The 24,137-nt window shown below is 36.1% G+C and overlaps 1 protein-coding gene across 1 annotated transcript; it reads right to left on the bottom strand.

The window, feature by feature from the left end:
- Positions 1-7,320: 7,320 nt before the first annotated feature.
- LOC140164977 (uncharacterized) lies at positions 7,321-21,536 on the bottom strand. Its single transcript, XM_072188382.1, has 2 exons — positions 20,143-21,536; positions 7,321-9,033 (listed from the first exon to the last, which is right to left on the bottom strand). The coding sequence occupies exons 1-2, from the start codon at positions 21,081-21,083 to the stop codon at positions 8,160-8,162; spliced, it is 1,815 nt and encodes a 604-aa protein (XP_072044483.1). The 5' UTR covers positions 21,084-21,536; the 3' UTR covers positions 7,321-8,159.
- Positions 21,537-24,137: the final 2,601 nt, after the last annotated feature.

The raw sequence follows: 24,137 nt of genomic DNA, 5'->3' as shown, positions 1-24,137 counted from the left end.
CTTCCAGAGGGGGTGTATGGATTTCAAAATGGGGTGACTTTATTTGAAATCTACACCCCCGTATGCAAGATAAGGTTTTTGTCTTCCAGAGGGGGTGTATGGATTTCAAAATGGGGTGACTTTATTTGAAATCTACACCCCCGTATGCAAGATAAGGTTTTTGTCTTCCAGAGGGGGTGTATGGATTTCAAAATGGGGTGACTTTATTTGAAATCTACACCCCTGTATGCAAGATAAGGTTTTCGTCTTCCATAGGGGGTGTATGGATTCTAACTGGAATGGCCTATTTTATACAGAATGGTCTGTAAAACGTAATAAATGGCTGTGTACAATAACACGACAGGACTTATTTTATTTTTTGATTGAGTGTATTTAAATAGCTGGTAGTGTGAAAAGATACTTACTCCCTATACCAGAAAAATACAGAACTAATTTTTGGGATTAAAAATATTATCAACTTCTGCCAAATGAAACACAGCTCAATCCTAATTATTCATTTAGTACTACCGGGCAATAAAGTTAAATTTCACTCTTTGGCCACATTTATGAATTAAGGGCCAAAAAATGTGGGTGTTCAGGTTGTTTTTCACATGCAGTGACAATCACGTCTAACTTGTACGAAGTGTTAATTTCAATTCATGCATTATAATTTTTGGAAAAGACATGTTTCATTTTTATAACTAATCATTTAATTAAAGTAAAACAGAAAAGTGAAAATTGGAGCAAAATTTCAGCATACACTCAGATTTTGAATGCTTTTGTGACTCATATTGCCAGAAAACATACCGAAAATCCATGTTTTGGGCTCTTTTTTCCAGAAATAAGTAAAATTTTGAACTTTTTCTTTTATCTACAGTTAGCACTAAAGGATTGAGCTGTGTTTCATTTGGCAGAACTTGCTAATATTTTTTTAATTAGTGCTGAATTTTTCTGGAATGGGAAGTAGAAAACTTGAGTTGTTGACCAGTACAGTACATCTTACAAAATGGAATTGAATTCATATTGCACTGATACAGGTGTGCATTCACTGAAATTTTTTTTAATGAATCTTTAGGTGAGACATGAATTAGTGCCAATGGTGAGAGCATGCATGCTGACTTGAAATGTTTTTGTAATGTAAAGCAATTAAGACAGCTGTGTATTCTCAGGACTGTTCAGTAAAATAAGGGATATCATGTGGGTGAAAAAAGTGAGTTTGTAAAAAAAAAATGGGGTCCCTGTGACAGCAGTGCTGGAAAATACATACACATAGCACTGATATGGAAGAGGCTTCTTTTGTAAATTGGATTGGAAAGCATTTTCATCATTTAAACATTTGTGTACATCCATATCAAAACGATGCACTTGTCGGCTGCTACATGTGTCTCATTTCACATAATAGCTAGGAATAAATACCAGACTCATCTCAAGCAGAGGTCACTTCAAATCATCCCAAGTCACATAGTTTAGGAATACGGAGAACATTCCTTAACCCTCGATGACTTGGGATGATTGGAAGTGACCTCCACTTGAGATGAGTCTGTATATTTATTCCTAGCTATTACTGAAATGAGACACATGTAGCAGCCGATTAAGTGCATCGCTTTTGATATGGATATACACATTTTAATTGAAAATGGTGGGACCACTATAAGATTATGTCTCAATTGATAACTTTTGAAATATATAATTGCAGTTGCAAATATTAATAGCCTAGCTGGTGCCAACTGCCAATTTTTATATTCTATTTTTACATGTATTCTAATATCAATGGTTAGCATGTAATGCAAGCTGTTGCATAGTTTTGGGAACCAATCACATTGAGACAGCTTAAATACAGAGTTAAAGTCTTCCAGGAATTCTGGAAATGGGCTAAAAAAAGAACAAAATTCCAGAAATCTAAATGTGTATGTGTAATTTTTTACATTTCTGGAATTGGATGATGACATTTTCTAAACAAGTAAAGTATTTCAGCATTAAAAAGAGCAAACATTTTTAAGGGGGTGATACGGTTTAACTGCATAGACTTGTTACAAGCCCATCCTAATTTGGGTATTTACTAGTCTACTGTGTAGACCCTTTTCATTTATAATCACTGTTGACCTTCCCCCTCTGACCATGGATACCATGGAAGCGCCATCTATACTGTTCTGAGCCAACAGCTAAATCTTCAAGTTGAGGGCTCACTCCAAAAACTGCTCCCCACCGAAAACCGCCATCCCCGGTCTTTTTTCCCCTGGAGGAGCGGTTCTTGGCTGACAGCTTTCAGAGTGAGCCACTAACGTTAAAGATTAATAGCTATGCTGTTGGATCAGAATAGGAAAGATGGCGTTTCCCATGTATAAACAGAGAGGGGACGACAGACAACAGTGATGATAAATAAAAAGAGTCTACTACAGTAGACTAGGTATTTACTAGTGTTTGTGGGTTAGCAAAGAAGTGTTTCCTAGTTTTCATAGGTACATATCATACCCATTGACCTTCCTGAGGTGATAACTCCATTTCTCAAAAAATGTCAGTTATGCCATTTTGCCATGGTGGGGCACCACTATCATAGCCTATTCCCCGGACGAGCCCCCCATAAATGCTGCATGCAATAGGCCATCTATCTTATGGGCAGGTCAGTTTGCAGGAAATGGATCTGTTACCAACTTCCATCCCTGTCTGTAGTATTTTATGTTTTATTTTCAATCTGAATTGTTATCCATTGGGAAGCAGGTGGACTTATTGACATCAAGAAAAACACATGCAACTCATTTCTTTGGTAAACATACACATACATTGTTTTATTTGGAACAGATTTGTAAAGCACACATGTAAATTTACATCTCAACTTATTTTTGCATATATATATTGAAGCATAATTTGTGATCAATTTATTTTAACAAATATATACTAATATACCATAAGAATCAATGCAGAAGACTTTCAACATTAAGATTTAAGGAGTCATCAGCCATGTTCTGAATACAATCTGATGTGAGATCTAAGTATAAAATTTCTGAAAACATGAAATTGCAGGGTTCCTGCTAGACTTTAGTTTTGTGGTCTTTTTGCGCATTAACATTGTGAGGGATTCTATATTTGTCAAATTTTGAAGATTATATATATATGTGGTCCACCTGGACCCCATAATTTGAGACTACAAATCTGATAACCATGTCAGAATATGTGTGCACATACCCAAAACATTCTTCAGGACCCCATAGTTTTCAAATTTTCAGATTATGGAGTCCAAGTGGACCCCATCATTTTTTAACTTAGCAGGAGTCCTGCATCATGTTAGTGTTGGATAAAGGCTATAGGTTAACAGATGAGTATAGGTTCTTGGTATTATATACCTTATGGCCCTATAGGGGCAAAATGTTGTATCACATGACCCATTTTGTTGCTCCAGCAGCAGAGAGAAGTATCTCCATTTAGATGGCTGCTGTTAGTGCTGTATGTTGATATCGTGATGTGTTATCATACTCTTTCATACAGAACCTGTTTCACTCATATACCTCAGGCAATCAATCATACGTAGAGCAGCTATTGGAATGGAGATAAGTCTGTCTGCTGCTGAGCCATTGATTCATCACAATTGTCATTTGATGACTACACTTAGTACTCAATAAAAGATAGGATTTTGTCTTGTGTCATAATGGATGGGCTGGCCAATATATTTTGAGTATCCATAACAATAAAAAATAATGCAAAAATAAAAGTGACATTTGTGAGGACATCCCCTTTGTTTTAAATAACGAAACAGTCACGTACATCTAAGCCGCTGAACCACATTCTGAGTTAGCACACACATGTTTTACCACTATCCATTGTGTGATATTACCAGTGGCGTACTGTGGCCGCCCCAACCCCGGGGCTGAAGAAAATTCAATTTTGCCGCCCTTCCTCAACAGCCCGAAAAGGTTGACCCAATTTTTTTCACTTTCGTTTGAAAAGTGAAGAGCAAAAAAAAAAAAAAAAAAAAAAAAGGGGGGTTTCAGGCGCTAGCGCCCTAAAAGCAACACATTTTGATGTACCATCTTTTCAAAATTTTGTATGCATTATCATATTTTTCCGCCCTTTTTTATTTACTTTTTTTTTTGCCGCCCCTGTTTTTGCCGCCCCTTCTCCCTTCTGCCGCCCCAAATACGCGAATGATTACACACCAGAAAACCAATCGGATTAAGTTAATTCTGAGTTAGCACACACATGTCTTACCACTATCCACTATTGTGTGATATTACACACCAGAAAACCAATCAAATTAAGTTAATTCTTTACAAGCCACATCCACTGACTCCTGTTTTGGTAAACTTAATTTTCAAATACAAAATAACCCATTGTTTCGCAGATATCTGCCCGTAGTAGGCTCATATCAGTTAAATATGTGGATGATGAAAGTGCCATACCATACCAAAAATATTTCGAAAGCTTAAAATTAAATTATTATTTCATAGTATTTTGTATTTATTTCCCTTTACAGCCTCGGAAAATTAACCAGACATGTATAAGAAGTAAAAGCTTGGTCAAGGAAATGTTAAGGTTTATTTTGGTTTTGACCAATTATTGGCAGTATTCCGAGGATTTAAGTGAGTTGTTTTTTCAAACACACTTCAAAAACGTTCATGAAATTGACTTCAGCTGCTGTATTTTGTTTTAAGTGTCAATTTCAAAAGTTCTTGTTCCAACTTGTTCTTTCAAAACGTAGTAAAGAATCTGTGGCGAGGCAACTGTTCAAAACAAACGATGCAATACACAATTCAGTCTAAATATAGCACTTTACATACCCACATTATACAGGTACCTCAAATACCGTAATTACAAGATTTTAAGCTACACCCGCAAAGCAAGAGCTAAGGTGCCTATTAATATACTTGTGCACACCAATGTAAATATTAAGCACACTGGCAATAAATATATATAAGCATTCAACAAATATACACATTTTCAAGAAGTCATACATTCTTGATAAAATTCACTATATTTACATGGGTAAGAAAAACCACATATGTGTCATTAGCCCTGAGCATGTTTAAAGCAAAACCTATAGTTTTATTTTAAACATGTTCATGGGCCACAGTACATACTTTTTCTTGCCCAGCGAATCGTTGGGCAGGAAAAACCTAATGTGTCATTGGCCCCTGAACATGTTTAAAGCAAAACCTCCCATGTAACATCTTGGCAGTTTAGTTCTAACATGTTCAAGGGCCACAAGAGGTTTTTCCTGCCCAATTATTTCCCTGATTTATATAAGCATTGATACTGGTAGGGTCGATAAACAATTTGCATTTTTATGGCATACTTTTGTCCAAGTTGTTTAGCAGTCTCATTATTATGCATAATATTTGCATATTCATGGAGTAAATACATGTGAAGTAATAAAAAATAATTACAAGGCTTATAGGAATGCAAATTTATATGCATTGGTGTTGCTGTGCATAGTGTATGGTTACTCCTAGTAGTCGCTACCACAGACTCGTGGATTTAAAAACATGCCAAATATTAAAGTACACACACTTTGACCATACGTACATTCTGGGCACTAGACTACGTGTTTTCATCGCGGTGCATTCGTGGTGCAAACACTAACTAAAAAAAAAAGTAGCGCCAAGTCCCAGTTGAACGCTACGTATGAATCTACAGTATATGATGCTTTGCTAACTTTGAAAGTGAAAATGAAATTGGAACATTTGATAGTTTTTGATAAAGCAAATGTTATGAAGTAAATATATAAGGTATATGTTGTACCCTGTTTTTTGTTTTTTAAGTACTGTTTTATACTGTAAATGATTGTTATTATTTCATAGATTATACGTTATTGTCAGTACTAAATAGTTCAAATTACACATTTCTTTGTTTAAACGGTCACTCTGTGCGAAGACACGCCTGGGTCCTGATGGGACCACCAGTCTCAAACGAAATGCTCAAGGCAGATTGAAAGCCTGTTTATTTATCTTTTGATTGTTTTTGACAATGTTACATTTTGGCAAGCAAAATTTGATGATAAAAATTAAAATGTCTTGCTGTAGTGCAAGTAAAAAAAACCCAGCAAACACGTCATTTTTGTTACAATCGAAAATACTAGTATGCCGGAAATTTCCATTTTCTAATAGACGCCTACAGGTACTAATTTTCTCCAAAATAGGCTTTTTTTAAATGTTTTTATTTTAGATATTCGAATTAGGCCCTATATCGATGAAATTTAATTGATACCAAATTTCGGTCAAATACCGTCATGACGGGATCTTCTTTGGACTATACATCTTAAAACATTATATTGTATAAATCTGAAATCGTATAAAAATATCAATCTCGCTCTACGAGTAAAATATATACAATCACATCCTCAATCAATATTAACGGCAGCAATAGAATCAACTTTAGATATTGCATTTGGTAGGGAACTATATATATAATATAATATACCATTAGAATATGTCAAAGAAGATTTTTTCAAAGTGAAGGGTGTTCTGCTGCACCCTTAAATCTTGTTTGAAGAAACCCTTATTTCCGAACCAGAGCCAATAATAAAAACACTTTATATTCCCGAACCAAAGCCAATATTCTATTGATAATTTTGTTCAACATTAAGGGATCTAAAATGAGCGTTTATTGCGTTTCGACAGTATTTTTTGTGGGACATGAGAGCACCTCAGACCTATCGAATTGCATTCTGAATATGAAGCATGTCTTTCTGATATCAAATAATTTTCATTTTTTGTTATTCTCAATATAATACAAATTTTATGACAAATTATAAAAATTGATATTTTTCAAATTTTTGATATAGAACAGTCTTCGAAGTAAATTATATCAATCTAATGTTATATTCTTAAAGTGTATGTAGCAGGGAGGAAAAGCCGACGGTCAATTGAAAATTTTGACCATCATATTGAAGATATGGATTTTTTTTCCCAAAAAGACCTATTTTTTTTGGTGTTTTGGGAAAAAATCCATATCTTCAATACGAAAGGTCAAAATTTTCAATTGATCGTCGGCTTTTCATCCCACCTACATACACTTTAAGTATAAATCATCAGATTTATAAAGTTTACTTCAAGTACTGTTAAATATCAAAAATACCAATTTTTAATGATTTGCCATAAAATGTGTAAAGTTTACTTCAAGTACTGTTAAATATCAAAAATACCAATTTTTAATGATTTGCCATAAAATGTGTATTAAATTGCGAATTTCAAAAATCAAAATTATTTGATATCAGAATGACATTCTTCGTATTCAGAATGCAATTCGATATGTCTGATGTGCTCTAATGTCCCACAATAGATACTGTGCAAACGTTCATACCCCAGTCGTATAATTGAAGACCGAATTAAAAAAGACTAGTTTGCGTATGACCATGATGACGTCGTGTCAACCAGACCAAAAATGCTGTACTACGCAGGTCAGCAACCAATCACGTCGCGCGTTTGCCCTGACGTCAGACGCAAACTAGTCATTTTAATTCGGTCTTCAATTATATCTAGTTCTTGAGTGGGACCCGTTTGATCTTTACCCTGTTAGACATCGAATTGGGTTTACAGAAAAATTGGGTTTAAATCAATTAAATATTCCGTCGTACATGAGAAAACAAGCCATGATACATTATTACGTGCGTTTTCGGTGTTGTGACAAGGGTACAAGTACATTCTCACTGTACATTACTATATTATTGACCAAAGTCGTATCTCTAAAAACCCTCAAAATTGTTCGCGACGGAAAACACAAAATTGCGTGCGACGAATAACCGAAAATCGCATTGGATAACCGACAATCGTGACGGAGACTCGAAAACGCAGGGTCTGTTGCATGCAACGGAAAGTCGCACGCAACATCGTCGCGTTCATTCCATGCCTTGAGAAAGCGAGTTTTCGGTGTTGTGACAACATGGACAAGGGTACAAGTACATTCCCCCTGTACATTACTATATTATTGACCAAAGTCGTATCTCTAAAAACCCTCAAAATTGTTCGCGACGGAGAACACAAAATTGCGTGCGACGAATAACCGAAAATCGCATTCATAACCGACAATTGCGACGGAGACCTGAAAACGCAGGGTCTGTTGCATGCAACGGAAAGTCGCACGCAACATCGTCGCGTTCATTCCATGCCTTTAGAAAGCGAGTTTTCGAGACGACAATTGACAGACAAACAACATCATTGGAAGCACACGATCATTTCATAATTATTGCACTAGTTTTTTCCACGTGTGTTCGTCTTGTCATCGCCTACAACCTGCATGACTATGCCATGGACAACTGCGCCTTCAATAGCATGCGTTTGTTTATTCAATCTCTGTACGTTAAGTTCCTGTTCTTTTCTAGCTTCCATTTCAGTTTCAATCTGTTCTCTCAACTCAGCCTCTCTTATCTCTATTTCGCGTTCTTCTTCAGCAAGCCTCTGGAGTAGTTCCTGATCTTCGTGCGCGACCGACGTGGCTTCTTTTATCAACGCCGCCTCTTCTCTCTCTACCCTTTTCACTTCCGCTGCCGCGCGTTTTGCCGCCCTCCGTTCCGCGGCTTCAGCTTGTTTGATCTCCTTTCTCAACGCAGATGCTTCTTTTTGCAACCTTCTTTCTTCTGCCGCTGCTTGTTTCGCTTCCTTCCTCTTTGCCGATTCTTCTTTTTGCAACCGTCTTGCTTCGGCAACCATTGTTTTATTCAATCTTCGCTCCTCCCTTTCCGCTAATTTGGTCTCTTTTCGTAGTGCTGCTTCTTCCTTCTGCAACATTCGCGCTTCTTTGGCCATTGTTTTATTATGACGTCTTTCCATTGCTTCTGCTTGCTTTATCTCTCTTTGCTTTACCTTTTTCTCCGCTTCTAAAGCCCGCTCAACACTCAACTCTGCATCTCGGGCTTGCCTCTTGGCCGATTTTGGATACGCGTGGCCATCTCGAAGCACGGCAGTTTTGACGACTTCATACTTGGTACATTTGCCCCACCATGATTTTTCGACGCATTGTTCTTTCTCTTTGAAGACAAAACATTGGATTGCAAATCTGTTGAAGAAGGTGTGGCCGATTTCGTTAGATACGGTCGTCGTCGCTTGCTTCAAACATTGATGAAACCTGCATGTAAAAAAATATAAAAGAAACGAAACAAAAGGATTAATAATAATATAACTCGGGGCAACGAAATGACATGTCTATGGTGAACTTATTAAACAATCAGATCATTTTATTTGTTGCATTTTTGTCCTGATTGGAAAAGTAGGTTAGTGATGGTCAGCAAAGTTCCGGAGTCCTGCAGAGAGCTAGAGAAGATATCTTACACTTCCCGTAATGCATTTCTTCCATTTCAATTTTCTGTACTGATTTCTATGTTTGATGGGTCGATAGTGACGAAATATATAGTACCTCAGTGAATAGAGCACATCCAGATCTTATAAAATATGTTTATTTCTTGACCCATGTTCAGCCAGTCTATTCTCAAAATGAAAACAAAAGAAACCTGCAAAGTAATGGGAGCGTCATTTGTTGAAATGAGGGGATGTTATATTATTGCAAAGGATTTTGGGAAGGGTAAGATATCTTCTCTGGCAGAGAGCAAAACAACTGATGGATCTCCAAGAATCCTCTCGCATAGTTACGAGATGTCAATTCTAGGAGTCCGTTTTGGATGAGTTGGGAAAACGGAGCTGAGAAAGCCTGTCAATAACAACACAACTTCATCTTTTGTTTTTGTTGATTGTTTTGTTGTTGTCTAGTCCTATATAGGCCTACCATTTACGGTTTGGGGTACACATGATACTATAGTTTAGGCACTGGTCCAAAAATGAAATACATCGCAGGAGTGGCTCTCCAGACCGCTGACATACCTTTCAATTAGGGCCTACATGTTACAACTTACACAAGCCTTTCTAAACTCACGTGATTTTTTTTTCTAAAGGCGTAGTACAGTTGTATGAATCGGATGACAGTCACAACACACAACATAACACTATGAATTTAATAATTCGCGCTAGGTGGTAAAGATGAAACGTCGTCAATGTTATGACTGCTAACAAAATGCCACGAAGAGCGGGAACAGCGGGATAAGATTCCCTTGACGAAGAGATGCTGCAGATTTTTTTTATTGCGAGAGAGTATCATGCTACGATGACTATTAAAAATACCATGACTGTCTTTATGGTGTAAACTTTGAATGCCCTCTTTTAAATTTTTGCTGAACCATTTTACCATTTACCACCACATTCAAGCCATTGACTTTTGAAGACATTTTGGGTTGATGAAAACTGGAAAAATGAAACAAATGGGCCAACCACATCACACTAGGATCCACAACATGCGTATGTATCTTAAACCCCAATACATTGGTACATTCATTGAATGACCTTTGACAATTTGAGTATACGAAAACTCATAATCTGCAAATTGAGGTCAAATTTTGCACTATGGTTGTTTAAATGAGGTTATTGAAATATGCCATTGGAATGAGGCCATTGTACTCCATATTGCCAGGTCTTTGGGTTTGAAATCTATACCGGCCCAAAATCGCGAAATCAAATTGAAAATGTTACTGTGACTGTCCTCAACTCCACATAATATTATTATAATTATGACACTTCAGACTCCAGACTCTGTCTTCCTGACTTTTATGACAAAATTTATGCCCTGTAGGCCGCAGTGATATCTTCAAGGGCGTTTGTCTCGAGGGCCTGCCCAGTTATTTTGAGCACTGCCACTGACTGCATGCCATGATAACAAGTCTCTGAGAGGTACCTGGGTGGTAGCGGTTTTTAGATGTCGTCATTTAAGCAAGACGATCTATGTCATAAGGAATGAGGACTCCATATGGTTAGTTAATGCACGACTTACATTAATGTCACCACAAGAATAGACCGTAACCATGGTAACGGTCTGGTTTTTATTGAACAAGCTCTTAACTCGTACAGGTCATCATGTCTTGCGTTTCATGACATTGTCTGTCAAAGTTTGGGAAGTTCATGGTTCGATTCGATTGCAGTTTTTGAATTCTTTGACAGATCCCCAGATGTAGCTATAGGAAGGGGCGTTTCAAGCGGCTGGACGGAGTCCAGGGGCCCGAAAAAAATGCGAGTGGGTTAGGGATAGTGCTGATAAAGGAGATACTGAAAGGGCACAGCACTGCTCCTTGTCCATGTGCTCTTGCTACGCCTCTGAAGAATGAAGATCCTTTTTACCATTATCCGAAGAACAAACATCAACCTAGAACTAACCTGCCCAGTGCCCAGGAAAAAAAAACTTTTCGTGTTCTCCAATGATACTGGTTTTTGGAGGATATAATATCGTACAAAGGGCTTATATTATTGCTTGTCGATGTGCACATAATCGTAGTCATTTTGGACCATTTGATGTCAAAACAACTTAAATTCTCTTATTGTAAAATATGCCACGAAGCCGTCAAAAGGGCTGTTTGGGTTAAGTGTTGCCCGAAGAGGTTATTTGTGTAAATTGTGTTGCCATAAACTGATAAAAAACGAAAGAAGATATTTAATGCACCACTTTGTTGGAGAGTTGGTTCTGTTGAATCAGATAATGCCGCAACTGCATGCTGGGGGTCTTTGACGTATGGCAGAAACTCAATAGACGCACTTTTTGACCTATATTATACTGTCTTCAGATAAAGTGCCCTCCCCTTCCCAGGCACCCCAGGCAAGGGGGACCCTGGAGGACGCATCTCACATCATCACGTAGGCGTACATGTGACTGTCTAGACCGAACGACAGATGTGTGTCGATATGCCATTGCAGGTGTATTCACTCTATCTATAGGATCCACAACATGCTCATCTACCAGGGCACAGTTCTTTAACCCCAATACATTTGTACATTTATTGAATGACCTTTGAAAATTTAGGTACAAAAACTCACACTCTGTAACTTGAGGTCAAATTTTGCAGTATGATTGTTTAATTGAAGTTATTGAACTATGTCATTGGGATGAGACCATTGTGGTCCGTAGTGATATAGATATGATGACATTTGAGTTGCGTCGACTTGAGAGCCATGATATTTTTTTCTCTCGCAGTGAAAGGAAGACCGCGAAGTTTAAGCTTATGGAGTTAATAAGCTAGATACCATTCATTCCATAGTGAAGTACATGTGAAGTCAACTTTGATATCCTGACCTATTTTTAGATGATCATAATATCAATAAACGTTGATGAAATCGATCATGGCAGAAGTTGATAGCGACATATCTTGCCGGCTTTCTTGACGTTACGGTGTTTTGATTTTTTGGGAAAGAATTTTCAGGCGGCCTCTAGGCTATACCAGTGCAATATCTCACAGAAAGGGTCTGTGTTGAACAGTTTTACTTTTTCTCGGCTCAGAAGTGCATGGCAATTTAAAACTTAAAGGCAGAACGTACGATATCTAAATTGCGACGTTTGGTCATTTTTTTCAAGCCTTATTTTTTGGCATATTTGTTTATGTTCATACACATGTATGTCCCAACTTACACCTATTAAATTAGATTCAGCCAAATTCATTTTATTTTTAGAACAACAGAGCATGTTTGAGTTAAATCATTATATGACTTTAAGTCCCCCATAAAACAAGTTAGTTTTCTTTAATTTTACCACATACGTTTGGCTTGAAATAACCAGAAAACTTTCCTGACAGTTGTTACTAACTAATATAATATTTAGCAAAGAATAACCAAATTAAAATTTGACCGAAATCGTATATTATTAAGGCTTTGTATTTCTTCTTAAAATTCATCTTTGCAAATGATCCAAGAGGAAAATAAATATATTTATAAATGAACCGACATTTTAATACCACAACCGAAAAAGGTCACATATTATGGGTGAATATTCATTCGATGTTTTTTAATTTCTATATATTTTGATTTGACGCTCGTTTCTTAATCAAGATGAATATTTTGAAATCTAAATCAAAGCGCAAACTCGCCTAACTGTTTTGGACAGCTTCATTAGCACTAATACTGGAGCAAAAAAGCAAGATTCTTTAACTCCTGTGACGTTTTGTGTGTAAACCCCATTTTGCTAATGCAATAAGACGGCTATGATCTGCTATATAAACACCATCTTCTCCTTGCATCCTTACATCAAATGCATCAACTTCAAACCCCTAGGCGTGTTTCTTTTAGTGTGTCAAGTACGACTAAAGTGCTCTCAAAAAGCACTCTAAGACGAATTCATAGTCACGTCGCCAGCGATATGCGATTTCTTTTAAGCCAATGATATGAATCATACTTCTCAATGCAAGATGCAACGAACCATTCCATAGTCACTGATCCGTCGCTTAATATACGTAGCGATTGAAGTATAAATTGGAGCTTTTACAAATAAATTTGACGTCATTTCATTGAAGTTCCATCACGTGAAATATCTTAATGCAGATCATGAAATAAGATATACTTAAAAGACGCTTCTCCTCATATCATTGGCAGCCTTAGCCATTTTATCCTTCATTTTCCATGTTAATAGATTTTGGCACAGCCACAGAAAGTAAATGTATATCATCATGGAAGTAAAATTTATAACTCTTGTGATTTTTTTATCGAAACTTCTGGAAACATGATCGTATCATCCTCCTTTAAAAGCTGCAGTAAAGTTGCAGGTTTGTAAGATATAGAGTTGTTACCATCAGGCTCTGGGAACTGCTGTGTGCGACCCGATCGAGTTTTGTGTAAATCACAGATATTGGAACACAATATGTTTATAAAGCTGGTACAAGCAATCAGAAAGATATATCTATATCTGTACCACGTCTTCGGGCAGAGATCTGATGACATTATGAGAAATGATAAAATAATATGAGATTAATTTCTGCGTGTAACATTGAATCCATACCGTAGATATGGTATTTCCATTTTATTGATCAAAATAGAGGCCCACGTATCATCTTTCGCGGTATATATAGTGTTCGGGATGTATTAGACTTATTCAAAGTGAAAGGATTACTTAAATATTATTATATATTTTACAGTTTGGATATTGGAAAAAAAATAAGAAAGCTTCTTCGGGGGAGGAGAGGTTATTGCCCTATTCTGGAGATATGGTCTCTTGAACACCCGGCTTGGTCATGCAGGGGAAAAAATGTAGTTCCGTCAATCGATGGGAACACAAAGTGACATGTGCTTTATTCATTTATCCGTTTTTTGCTTCTTTTTTCCTTCTAATGTCTAAATCCAAATTCGTTTCACAAAACATTAACAAAAACCGGTTAATGCAAGTTTTTAGACATTTTCAGTGATGCAAATTTAAGTCTAATTTTCGCTTTTAAATGGGGCAAAGTATACAAAGAAGCCTAATTTATTATACACAAAGTCACATTTTCGTATTGTCCTAAAAATGAAGTTTTACATACTATTTATAATATTACATCTGTCTGGCAATACTAAGGACCGTTCACAAACACTTGTAAGGGGGCCTGATGCAAAAAAAATTTTATCGCGAAAATTTTTCGGGGCCCCCTTTACAGACATCGAAAATTTCATGGCCCCCCTTTTGACATGAAAATTATGGGTCAACCCCATAGAAAAGCATATAAACTCAATCTTTCCAGGAAAATTTGTGGTCATTTTTTTTCAGCCCCTTAGGAGGGTCAAAAAATTTCAGGGCCCCCCTTTTTACATCAGCACCCCCCCTAACAAGTGCTTGTGAACGGTCCCTAAGTGTGATTTTATTACGGGAACTGCATGTAGACTTACATAATATTTTGTCCGCGAGTGTAGCACAAGCTCAGTCATTTTGCAATTCATTGACAGTCTGGTAAAACCTCAGTAACTGTGATCAATAATTGTCTCCTTTCTCTTTATATTACTGTATCATATTGTCGCAAGTATTTCTTTTATTAGTTTATACTGAACGATCAATAAACGTTTGAGAACTATTTATATAGTATTTCATACTGCCATATCAGAGACAGATATATTTTTAACATGTTTGAAAATTAAAGCAATTTATGTTCAAGAATATCTCCATGAGTTACAGTTATAGTGAAATAAATGAATAATTTTAACAAGTAGGAAAATAAATAACCAGGAGGCCTCTAGATAAATAACTACACTTTAAATAAATAAATAAATAAATAAATAAATAAATAAATAAATAAATAAATAAATAAATAAATAAATAAATAAATAAATAAATAATACTATTAGCTGCAAACACCACACACATTGCATTTCAGTCTGTAGTGTATGCGCAGTGATGAAATACATGCATGCAATTCCTTCTGATCGATAATCCGGTGATTGGTAAATCGACCTTAGTATTAAAATTGTAGTCCATGATTCCACGCATGGTACATGTAAAACTGTGAAGAATGCGCTTGTTCTTTAATGCAATGCTATAATGTGAATATTTTCCTTCAGATCTTGCGTTAGTCTTACATGGGTACAATGAATGGAGTTTTCAAGACATTCAATTTTTTTTTTGTTATTTTTTTGTTACTTTAAGATTATTGAATGTGTATTTTGCCTAGGGCAACGCTAAATTTGCGTTAATTTCGAAACCTCTTGCAGCTCATTCTCCGGTGTGTAAATCGCCAGATATTTATAGCTACATGGGCAAGATCTCATATACAATTTTTATACAAAAATAAAAATCTTAATTGGACTCACGAATCGATAATTTAAAGGCACCAGCATTATTTACATTTCATACCCACGACATTGATTCGTTTCTATAGATATACAATAAAAGTCGATAATTTTTAATGTCCAATGTTGTTTCAATGATGCAAATAATTAACAATTCCAATACGTATATATGGTAATTGAATACACGCGTTACCATCGTCGTCGTCATCATCATCATCATAATTGTTTTCATCATCAACATCCCCATCATTAATATCATCGTCGCGGTCGTCATCATCATCGTCGACTAAAGGTCCGTTCATACTACCACCGCATTTGCGATGTGTTGCTTTGCGATACCGATATGTGACCGTACAGCACGAATGAGCCGTAAATGTCCTCAATTGTATTCTGAGTTACAGTGTAAAATGGGCATGAAGGTCATATTCATAGGTATTTCAATTTGGTGCTACGTGTATCTCATTAAATGAGGTACACGTAGCACCAAATTGAGGTACCTATGAATATGACCTTCATGCCCATTTTACACTGTAACTCAGAATACAATTGAGGACATTTACGGCTCATTCGTGCTGTACGGTCACATATATCGATTACATTTGCCGCAACTCAACGCAACTCGTCGCATTTCCAAGTTAAAATGTATTTAACTTTATTGCGATATCGCAATGCAGTACTTGCAGTACGATGCAGTGCGACAACCCACCGCATCGCAAATCAACGCATCGCAAATCAACGCATCGCAAATACGGTGGTAGTATGAACGGCTTTTGTCTAACACACGCGTCGCGTCACGTCACGTCACGTCACGTCACGTCGCGTCGCGTCACGTCACGTCACGTTGATATCTTCTTAAAAGTTACAAACAAGTCATACGGATTCAGTTCACGATTTCGTTTAGTTTTTCCCGGGGTGTTTCCGCATCGAACCCGTCATTATCCCAGGCCCACAGTGAAATGGTTATCGGCGTGGCGATTGCTGACGGCCGCACACCACCAAATAAGCCCCATCGAAATGCACGTAAAAGGGCAAACAGATTCGCGATTTTACTTTTCCATGAATTTCCAGACACGATCATTTATTTAAAAATGACTTTTTCTATGGCAAAATATTTACTTGTATTTGTATGAAAAAATATTCCTTATTAATTTTACTTGGCCTATACAAATGTAGGTCCTACCAGCTTTAAACCACGATGAGTAGGTCAAAGGTCAAATTAGGGTCATGGTCACACAACATTAATGGGGATGGTCAGTGATTATTGTGACCAAGCCTGGTCAAAATCCGATGTAGTATACGGGTGCTAGACTCATTTTGAAATGTTGCCAGAAAGAAGAAAAATGACCTTTGACCCCTTATTTGTGTACATCCTATATGAAGCATGGGTAGGGGATTCTTCTAAAATATTTTGGTGGAAATCGGCTTAATCGTCTAGAAGCCTTAGTATTTTTGTGTGAAAAAAATCACATTTTCAACTATATAATCAAGGTCAAAGGTCAAATTGGGGGTACAAACCATAAATGGGAGTGGTCAGTGGTCATAGTATGTGGATGTTATAGCGATTTGAAATGTTGCCAGAAGAAAGAAATGCGGGTGAAAGAAAGCATTTGGCAACATTTGTTGCCAAATGCAAAAAGGGAGCAAAAGACAACCGAGACGAGAGCAAATATCCCCTACTGCGAATTATATGACCAGCTATTTACACCGCCATCAAAGAAGACCAAATAATACCGCATCATATACCTCACAGATTCTGCAAAATGGCTAACGTGTTTTATAAGTCTGAAACACGCGAATGAGGTAGCTTATTTTGTTTTGATAGGCCATTTTCACGTGTGTTTCAGTGGGAGCATTATTTAGTGGTGTGCGCACTGTACGTAGCCTCCGTCGCAGGCTACTCGTGTTTTTATCACTCATAGTTCCAGCAATCCCGATTATTTTATTTCACGGACTATTTATCACGTAGGGAGATAAGGGTAATTGTGGAGTTAATAATTTATTATGAACTTTTGATAACATTTCAACGTGACGCGACGTGACGTGACGCGACGTGACGCGACGTGACGTGACGTGACGTGACGTGACGCGTGTGTTAGACAAAAGCCGTTCATACGGACCTTAACTCGACTTCGTCACCATCATTTCAGAAAATATTCATCTTTTTATGTTGTTACACCCAGGCAAAGATGACAATACAGTTGACTTTCCTGTCCTGGTTATTCTCGCAAAAAGAACTTTTTTCCTCCTCCTCCTCCCCCCCCCCCCTCCTTCTCCTCCTCCTCATCTTGATCAATCATCATCGTCGTTTCATTTTGATAATTACCATCTTTTTTATGTTAAACATTGACGACAAAGTGGACTTTCGTGTCCTGGTTGTCCTCGCAAAAACAACTTTACTTTAATAGCCAACAATTAGTCATCCAATTTGCATATTTGATGATACTAGTAATATGCTTCAATCTTATTAAACTTCCTTAGACATGCGTGGTCGTGTTTTTAAGCGCACATTTTCAAAATCGATATGACGAGCTTTAATCATGTTAATGTTACACACATTCTGAAAGAAACAATCAGGTTTTACACCTTTAAACGTTGATTTCATTTGTCATAATATAGTCTAGTCGTTTAGGCAAACTGAAAAATCGATTTCAAAGAAGGTATTGTAGGCAAGATAACAAAAGCAGAGATACCGAGCAGGTGTATTTGCGATGCTACTCCGGAAGTTGAAAGACTGATGGCTAAGATTAGAAGTGAAAACATCAAGACCTAAAATATGATGAATGCCAGCTTTACTTTAAGGTTATTAATTATTTTAAACTGTTGTGATTTGGTAGTTCACAGCATCTTACGAATGGTAGTGAGCTTTGGCAAAAACTGCATTGCTCAATTCATAGCGAGCGTGTAGAAGAATTAAAATATCACAGATATACTTTTATAGGTGCTGCGGTTCTTGAGTTACGTTGTAAAGAGGGCTGAAACAACAACACTTTTGTAAAACGTACATAACTCATTAACAACAATAAATTAAGCAAGTTTGCAAAGTATACGATTTGTAGAATGAACTTTTGCAAAACATCAATGTGTTAATTTTCAATAATATATTGATCTAGATAATGAAAATCGATTTTTAGGTTGCTTCGACCAACAATACCTCGTCTACCCTTAAAGCATAAACTCCAGACATTTTGTAAATAAAATATATGTTGCGTTTTGGTGAAACTTGTTAGCGCTCGCTAAGAATGCACGGGTTTATTCATTCAACATTGTTACTTTGATTCTTGTTTTAAAACATATTATTGACATTTCCGGTCTCATTCTATGGATATAAAGACGGGTATAAAGAAGGCCTTTGATAAGTTTGAGCGGGCACGGTCATGCGGTTAATTTGTCACGAATTGTAAATTTATAGACTACGTTTATATTTTGCAGCTTTTTCTCAATGAACTTGAACTTGCTATTGCATAAATCATGAAATGAATTAATTAGCATAATTTCAAAGTCAAATGCCCGGGGTCAAATGCCACATGACATGGAGACCTTCACCCTAATTTGAACCACTGAACTTGATCCAGCTGTGTCAGCAAAGTACTACCAAGTAGCTCCAAGTATTGCGAGGTGGTTTGGGATCAAAACATAATCTGTTCCCACCATCAACGCGATCACTGGGTTTATCCACTCTCACATCCCTGGTTTATCCCAATTATGTGAGATATGGAAAGATATTTTACAAGATGTCGCAGTTGGTGTGGTCGTAAGGCGAACACGCTATATATTTTAATAATGCGCTTGATATCGTGTAAAAAAACAATCTGACGCGATTTTAATAGTAACCTTTTTCAAAATATTGTTCTCACCATTTCGTCACGATGACTTTCTATCACGCTTTAATATGTACTGTGTGGTAACTGGTTTTTTAATTATATAAATCAGGTAATCATGGTATTAATGGGCCCCTTCCTGTATACAGTAATTATATATAGTATGTCCCGAGGTGTAACAAACCACGCATGTTTATAAAAAGCCTTCAACACTGTTCTTAAAATACTCATGTTCATAAAACATCAACTTATACAAATAATTTCTTTATATCTTACAATTCTGGGTCGGTAATGACATTGGTAATCCGTAAAGTAACGTTTTAACCAAAGTCCCACATATTATTTTTAAATATTAAATTTCATCATGTTTAATTAAGGTGGTACTACATCCCTTGATAAATTGTGACTATTTTTGCAAAAATAATAACACACTGCTGGTAACAAAAGTAATGTATATTATACAATGTTATAGGGGCAAGGAATCCAGTTACTACACTGGCTCAAGACAAGCGGTATGTTGTTTATGATAAAGAAAAGAGGTATCGCTAGAATATACCTCATTTCTTAACATGAACCACTAAGCTTGTCTTGAATCACTAAAATTTCAGTGAAGTAATTGGATTCCTTGCCCCTGTATTAAATATACATAACTTTTGTTGCCAGTGTGTTGTTATTTTTTGAGAAAAATGCAAAATTAGTCACAAAATTTATCAGGGGGTGTAGTACCACCTTAATATCTTAACTTACATATCCCAGTACATTATATATAAAGTCAAATTTACTATTCACAATGGTCATCTACTTACAATTTATCACATTGACAATGGCTGATGGTGAAGAAATATCGGTTGAACAAATGGTATCTTGTTTCTCTGCCCAAAATGACCCACTCCAATGGACAATGATCATGGTCTCGACAACATCTATCAGCGAAGGCATTCTCTCCGAGCTGCGCAAATGATTTGGCTGTTGTTCCTTTCCCGCACCACATTGTCCCAGGCCATGTCATGTCTAATAGACCTCTCTTCTCTCGAGTCTGAACATCTGATGATGATGAAGAGGAAGATCCCAGATACTTTCCTCCAGACCTCTCTTGTTCTTGCTGATGTTGATGATAATTGTCCAGAACACTTTGCTGATACACTCCGCATTCTTCTTTCATTTCTTCAATGTTCAACATTGTATTTGCAGGAAAAGGCAAATCTTCTACCGGACCTTCGTAGTGGAAAAATAAATTATCCGTTGCATTGTAAACATATTGGAATTTTTCTTTGACGCTCTCAAGTTCAATATCTGACTTTGTAAACACACGAGATACTTTGGTATTATGAAATGTCTTTCTATGGTCATTGTCGCCACTGTCGCTCTCCTTAAGTTCTGTGTACCTTTTACTCAATTGCACCAATGAAAGTTCATGTTGTTTGACCATCAGATCCCTAATTTTTTCTTCGTCATCCGTCATTTGACAATTTCTCATTTCATAGTTATCGTCGTAAACAGCCTGGACGTGATGGATGCCATCTGTAGCCTCTCTGTAGATGAAGTCAATTGCGGTACCCTCTCCTGTAGCAGTTTCTATGGCCGATATTCCGGACAACCTAATCGTGATATCTCGCTCTCCAGGTTTCCTTTGAACACTGACAAAGTCACTACCTGCGACGGTCAAAGCCACGTTATAAAGCACACAAATAAATAGAACAAACCCTGTTAGAAGTTGTAGCGAAGATAACATGTTTCCGAATTCCATCTCTGGCAATTTGTATCTATTTGTATCTATCAGTGTATGAAAAATACACGTGTGTTTGCGGCAAGTCTTTCTCGTAGCAGAGCTCGTAGTAAAATGAGTTATAGACGTGGCACTCAAAAAACAAAACAAAGGCAATTGACTCACAGTCCATTCACAACCGTTACTTGTATCACATGTTCCTCATGTGGGCATGACTCTAACATCACCCAATATCACGCCATCTCCAATTGCTACTGGAAGATCTTGTTGAAAACTGGTAGACCGTATTAAACTATTAACAGTTTATCAAAAGAAGTCCTTCAAATGCTGTGATTTTCCTTTGTACATATATTTTACGTTTCGGTAGTATTTAAATGTATACATGTAGTAGCAATAAACATGCTAAATACTAGTAATTCTCTCGCACACGTGGTGCTCCGTTGGTGTGTAGATTGAAAATGCCGGCCGGCGGCTCAGGCAAGCGTCCAAATACAGTTGTAAAAGGCAGTGTGGTAGTAAAATATACTTTTGGTATTATATGTTGCAGAATAAAGTTTCAAAATAGTGTTATCTCTTAATTCATACGAGTGGATTGATTTTAGCGAATATATATGAACACGGCATTGTTTGAGTTGTATTTCCAAGGCGTTAAGTGTCAACATTATGTTTCAATCTGAAAAACAGGAGCAATATTTTCAAAGTGAATTTTTCAAGTCTTAAAATTAGTATCGTCTGATAGTATCTGGTGCGGTAACTTGAAGGTCATTTGACGTCATTACTTTTGAATGAGTGGAAACGTCAGCATGTAGCTCAGCATGGACTTATTTAAAGCCTCGCCCCTTTTGGGGGCTTGGCGCGGGCTTGGTCGGTTCAGACGTTGGCATTCGTCCAACAATCAATTGACCGGATATGAAATCTATAATCATAATCAATCAAATTATAATCATATGACGGTAGTTGGTAGTTGTGAATGCTGAGTTCATATCGTGTGTGGTTTGGGATCTGAACAACCTCATCTCCCATGGTACAATTCTTTACCCCTAAAGGGGTGGTGCAATAATTATGTGTACCGGTACCCCCGGGGTGGTGAATTCTCAAAATGGTCTGTCAACAATCGCTTGCCCCCCCTTTGACGTGCCAAAAACCCTTTGCCCCTCCCCCTTTTTTTTTTTTTGACGTGCCAGAAAATCTTTTCCCCCTATAATTCACCACCCCGGAGGTACACATAATTATTGCACCACCCCTAATTGTGGTTTCAATGAACTTTGAATGCGTTGATTTGAGTACCAAAATCCGTACTCTACAGCTTGAGGTCAAAAGTTTATATGATTGTCCAGTGTTGAACCACAGACCTCGGTTTTTTTGTTTTTTGCAAGAGCCTTTTTCTTGCGTGTTAGGAATTTGATAAATCCCTATTATGTTATGTTATGTTATGTTATGTTATGTTATGTTATGTTATGTGTTATGTTATGTTATGTTATGTTATGTTATGTTTGTTATGTTTATGTTATGTTATGTATTGTTATGTTATGTTATGTTATATTATGTTAATATGTTATGTTATGTTATGTTATGTTATGTTATGTTATGTTATGTTATGTGTTATGTTATGTTATGTTATGTGTTATGTTATGTTATGTTATGTTATGTTATGTTATGTTATGTTTGTTATGTTTATGTTATGTTATGTATTGTTATGTTATGTTAATATGTTATGTTATGTTATGTTATGTTATGTGTTATGTTATGTTATGTTATGTTATGTTATGTGTTATGTTATGTTATGTTATGTTATGTTATGTTATGTGTTATGTTATGTTATGTTATATTATGTTATATTATGTTATGTATTTATATTATATATTTATGTTATATTATATTACGTTATATTATATTATGTTATGTTTTATTATATTTGTTATATTTTATGTTATATTATGTATTGTTATGTTATGTTATGTTATGTTATGTTATGTTATGTTATGTTATGTTATGTTATGTTATGTTATGTTACGTTATGTTACGTTATGTTATGTTATGTTTTGTTATGTTATGTTATGTTATGTTATGTTATGTTTGTTATGTTTATGTTATGTTATGTATTGTTATGTTATGTTATGTTAATATGTTATGTTATGTTATATTATGTTATGTTATGTTATGTTATGTTTGTTATGTTTATGTTATGTTATGTATTGTTATGTTATGTTATGTTATGTTAATATGTTATGTTATGTTATGTTATGTTATGTTTGTTATGTTATGTTTATGTTATGTTATGTTATGTATTGTTATGTTATGTTATGTTATGTTAATATGTTATGTTATGTTATGTTATGTTATGTTAATATGTTATGTTATGTTATGTTATGTTATGTTAATATGTTATGTTATGTTATGTTATGTTATGTTATGTTATGTTATGTGTTAGGATGTTATGTTATGTTAGGTTAGGTTAGGTTTAATAGGTTTAATAGGTTTATGTGTTATGTTTTGTTATATCATGTGTTAGGCTATGTTATGTGTTAGGCCATGTAATGTGTTATGTTATGGTATGTTATAATATGTTATGTTATGTATTATTATGCTGTGTAATGTGTTATGTTATGTTATGTTATGTTATGTTATGTTTAATATGTCATGTTAATTATGTTATGTTATGTTATGTTATGTTATGTTATGTTATGTTATGTTATGTTATGTTATGTTATGTTATGTTACGTTACGTTACGTTACGTTACGTTACGTTACGTTACGTTACGTTACGTTATGTTATGATATGTTATGTTAAAGTAAAAGGACTCCGACCCCGGGACTTCGTCCTTTGAAAATACCGTAAAGATCACATAAACAGCTTGTCAAGTGTATCTTTATATCAGTATCATTTAATGTTACCTTTATTTCTTACAAAGTTCATGTCTGGCGAGGACGCAAATTGAAACTAATACTCATGCGTCTGGCCATATGAGCTGTCACGTTTTCGTATCATCTTGCTTCAACTCACGTTTGAACTTTTCTAACATTCAATGCAACATTCGTCATATTTCATGTTCGAACTTTTAAGGGGTGCTGCAA

The sequence above is a fragment of the Amphiura filiformis genome, chromosome 11, assembly GCF_039555335.1.
Source record: "Amphiura filiformis chromosome 11, Afil_fr2py, whole genome shotgun sequence".
Classification (NCBI taxonomy): Eukaryota; Metazoa; Echinodermata; class Ophiuroidea; order Amphilepidida; family Amphiuridae; genus Amphiura; species Amphiura filiformis.
This window is presented reverse-complemented; position numbering and strand designations above follow the sequence as displayed.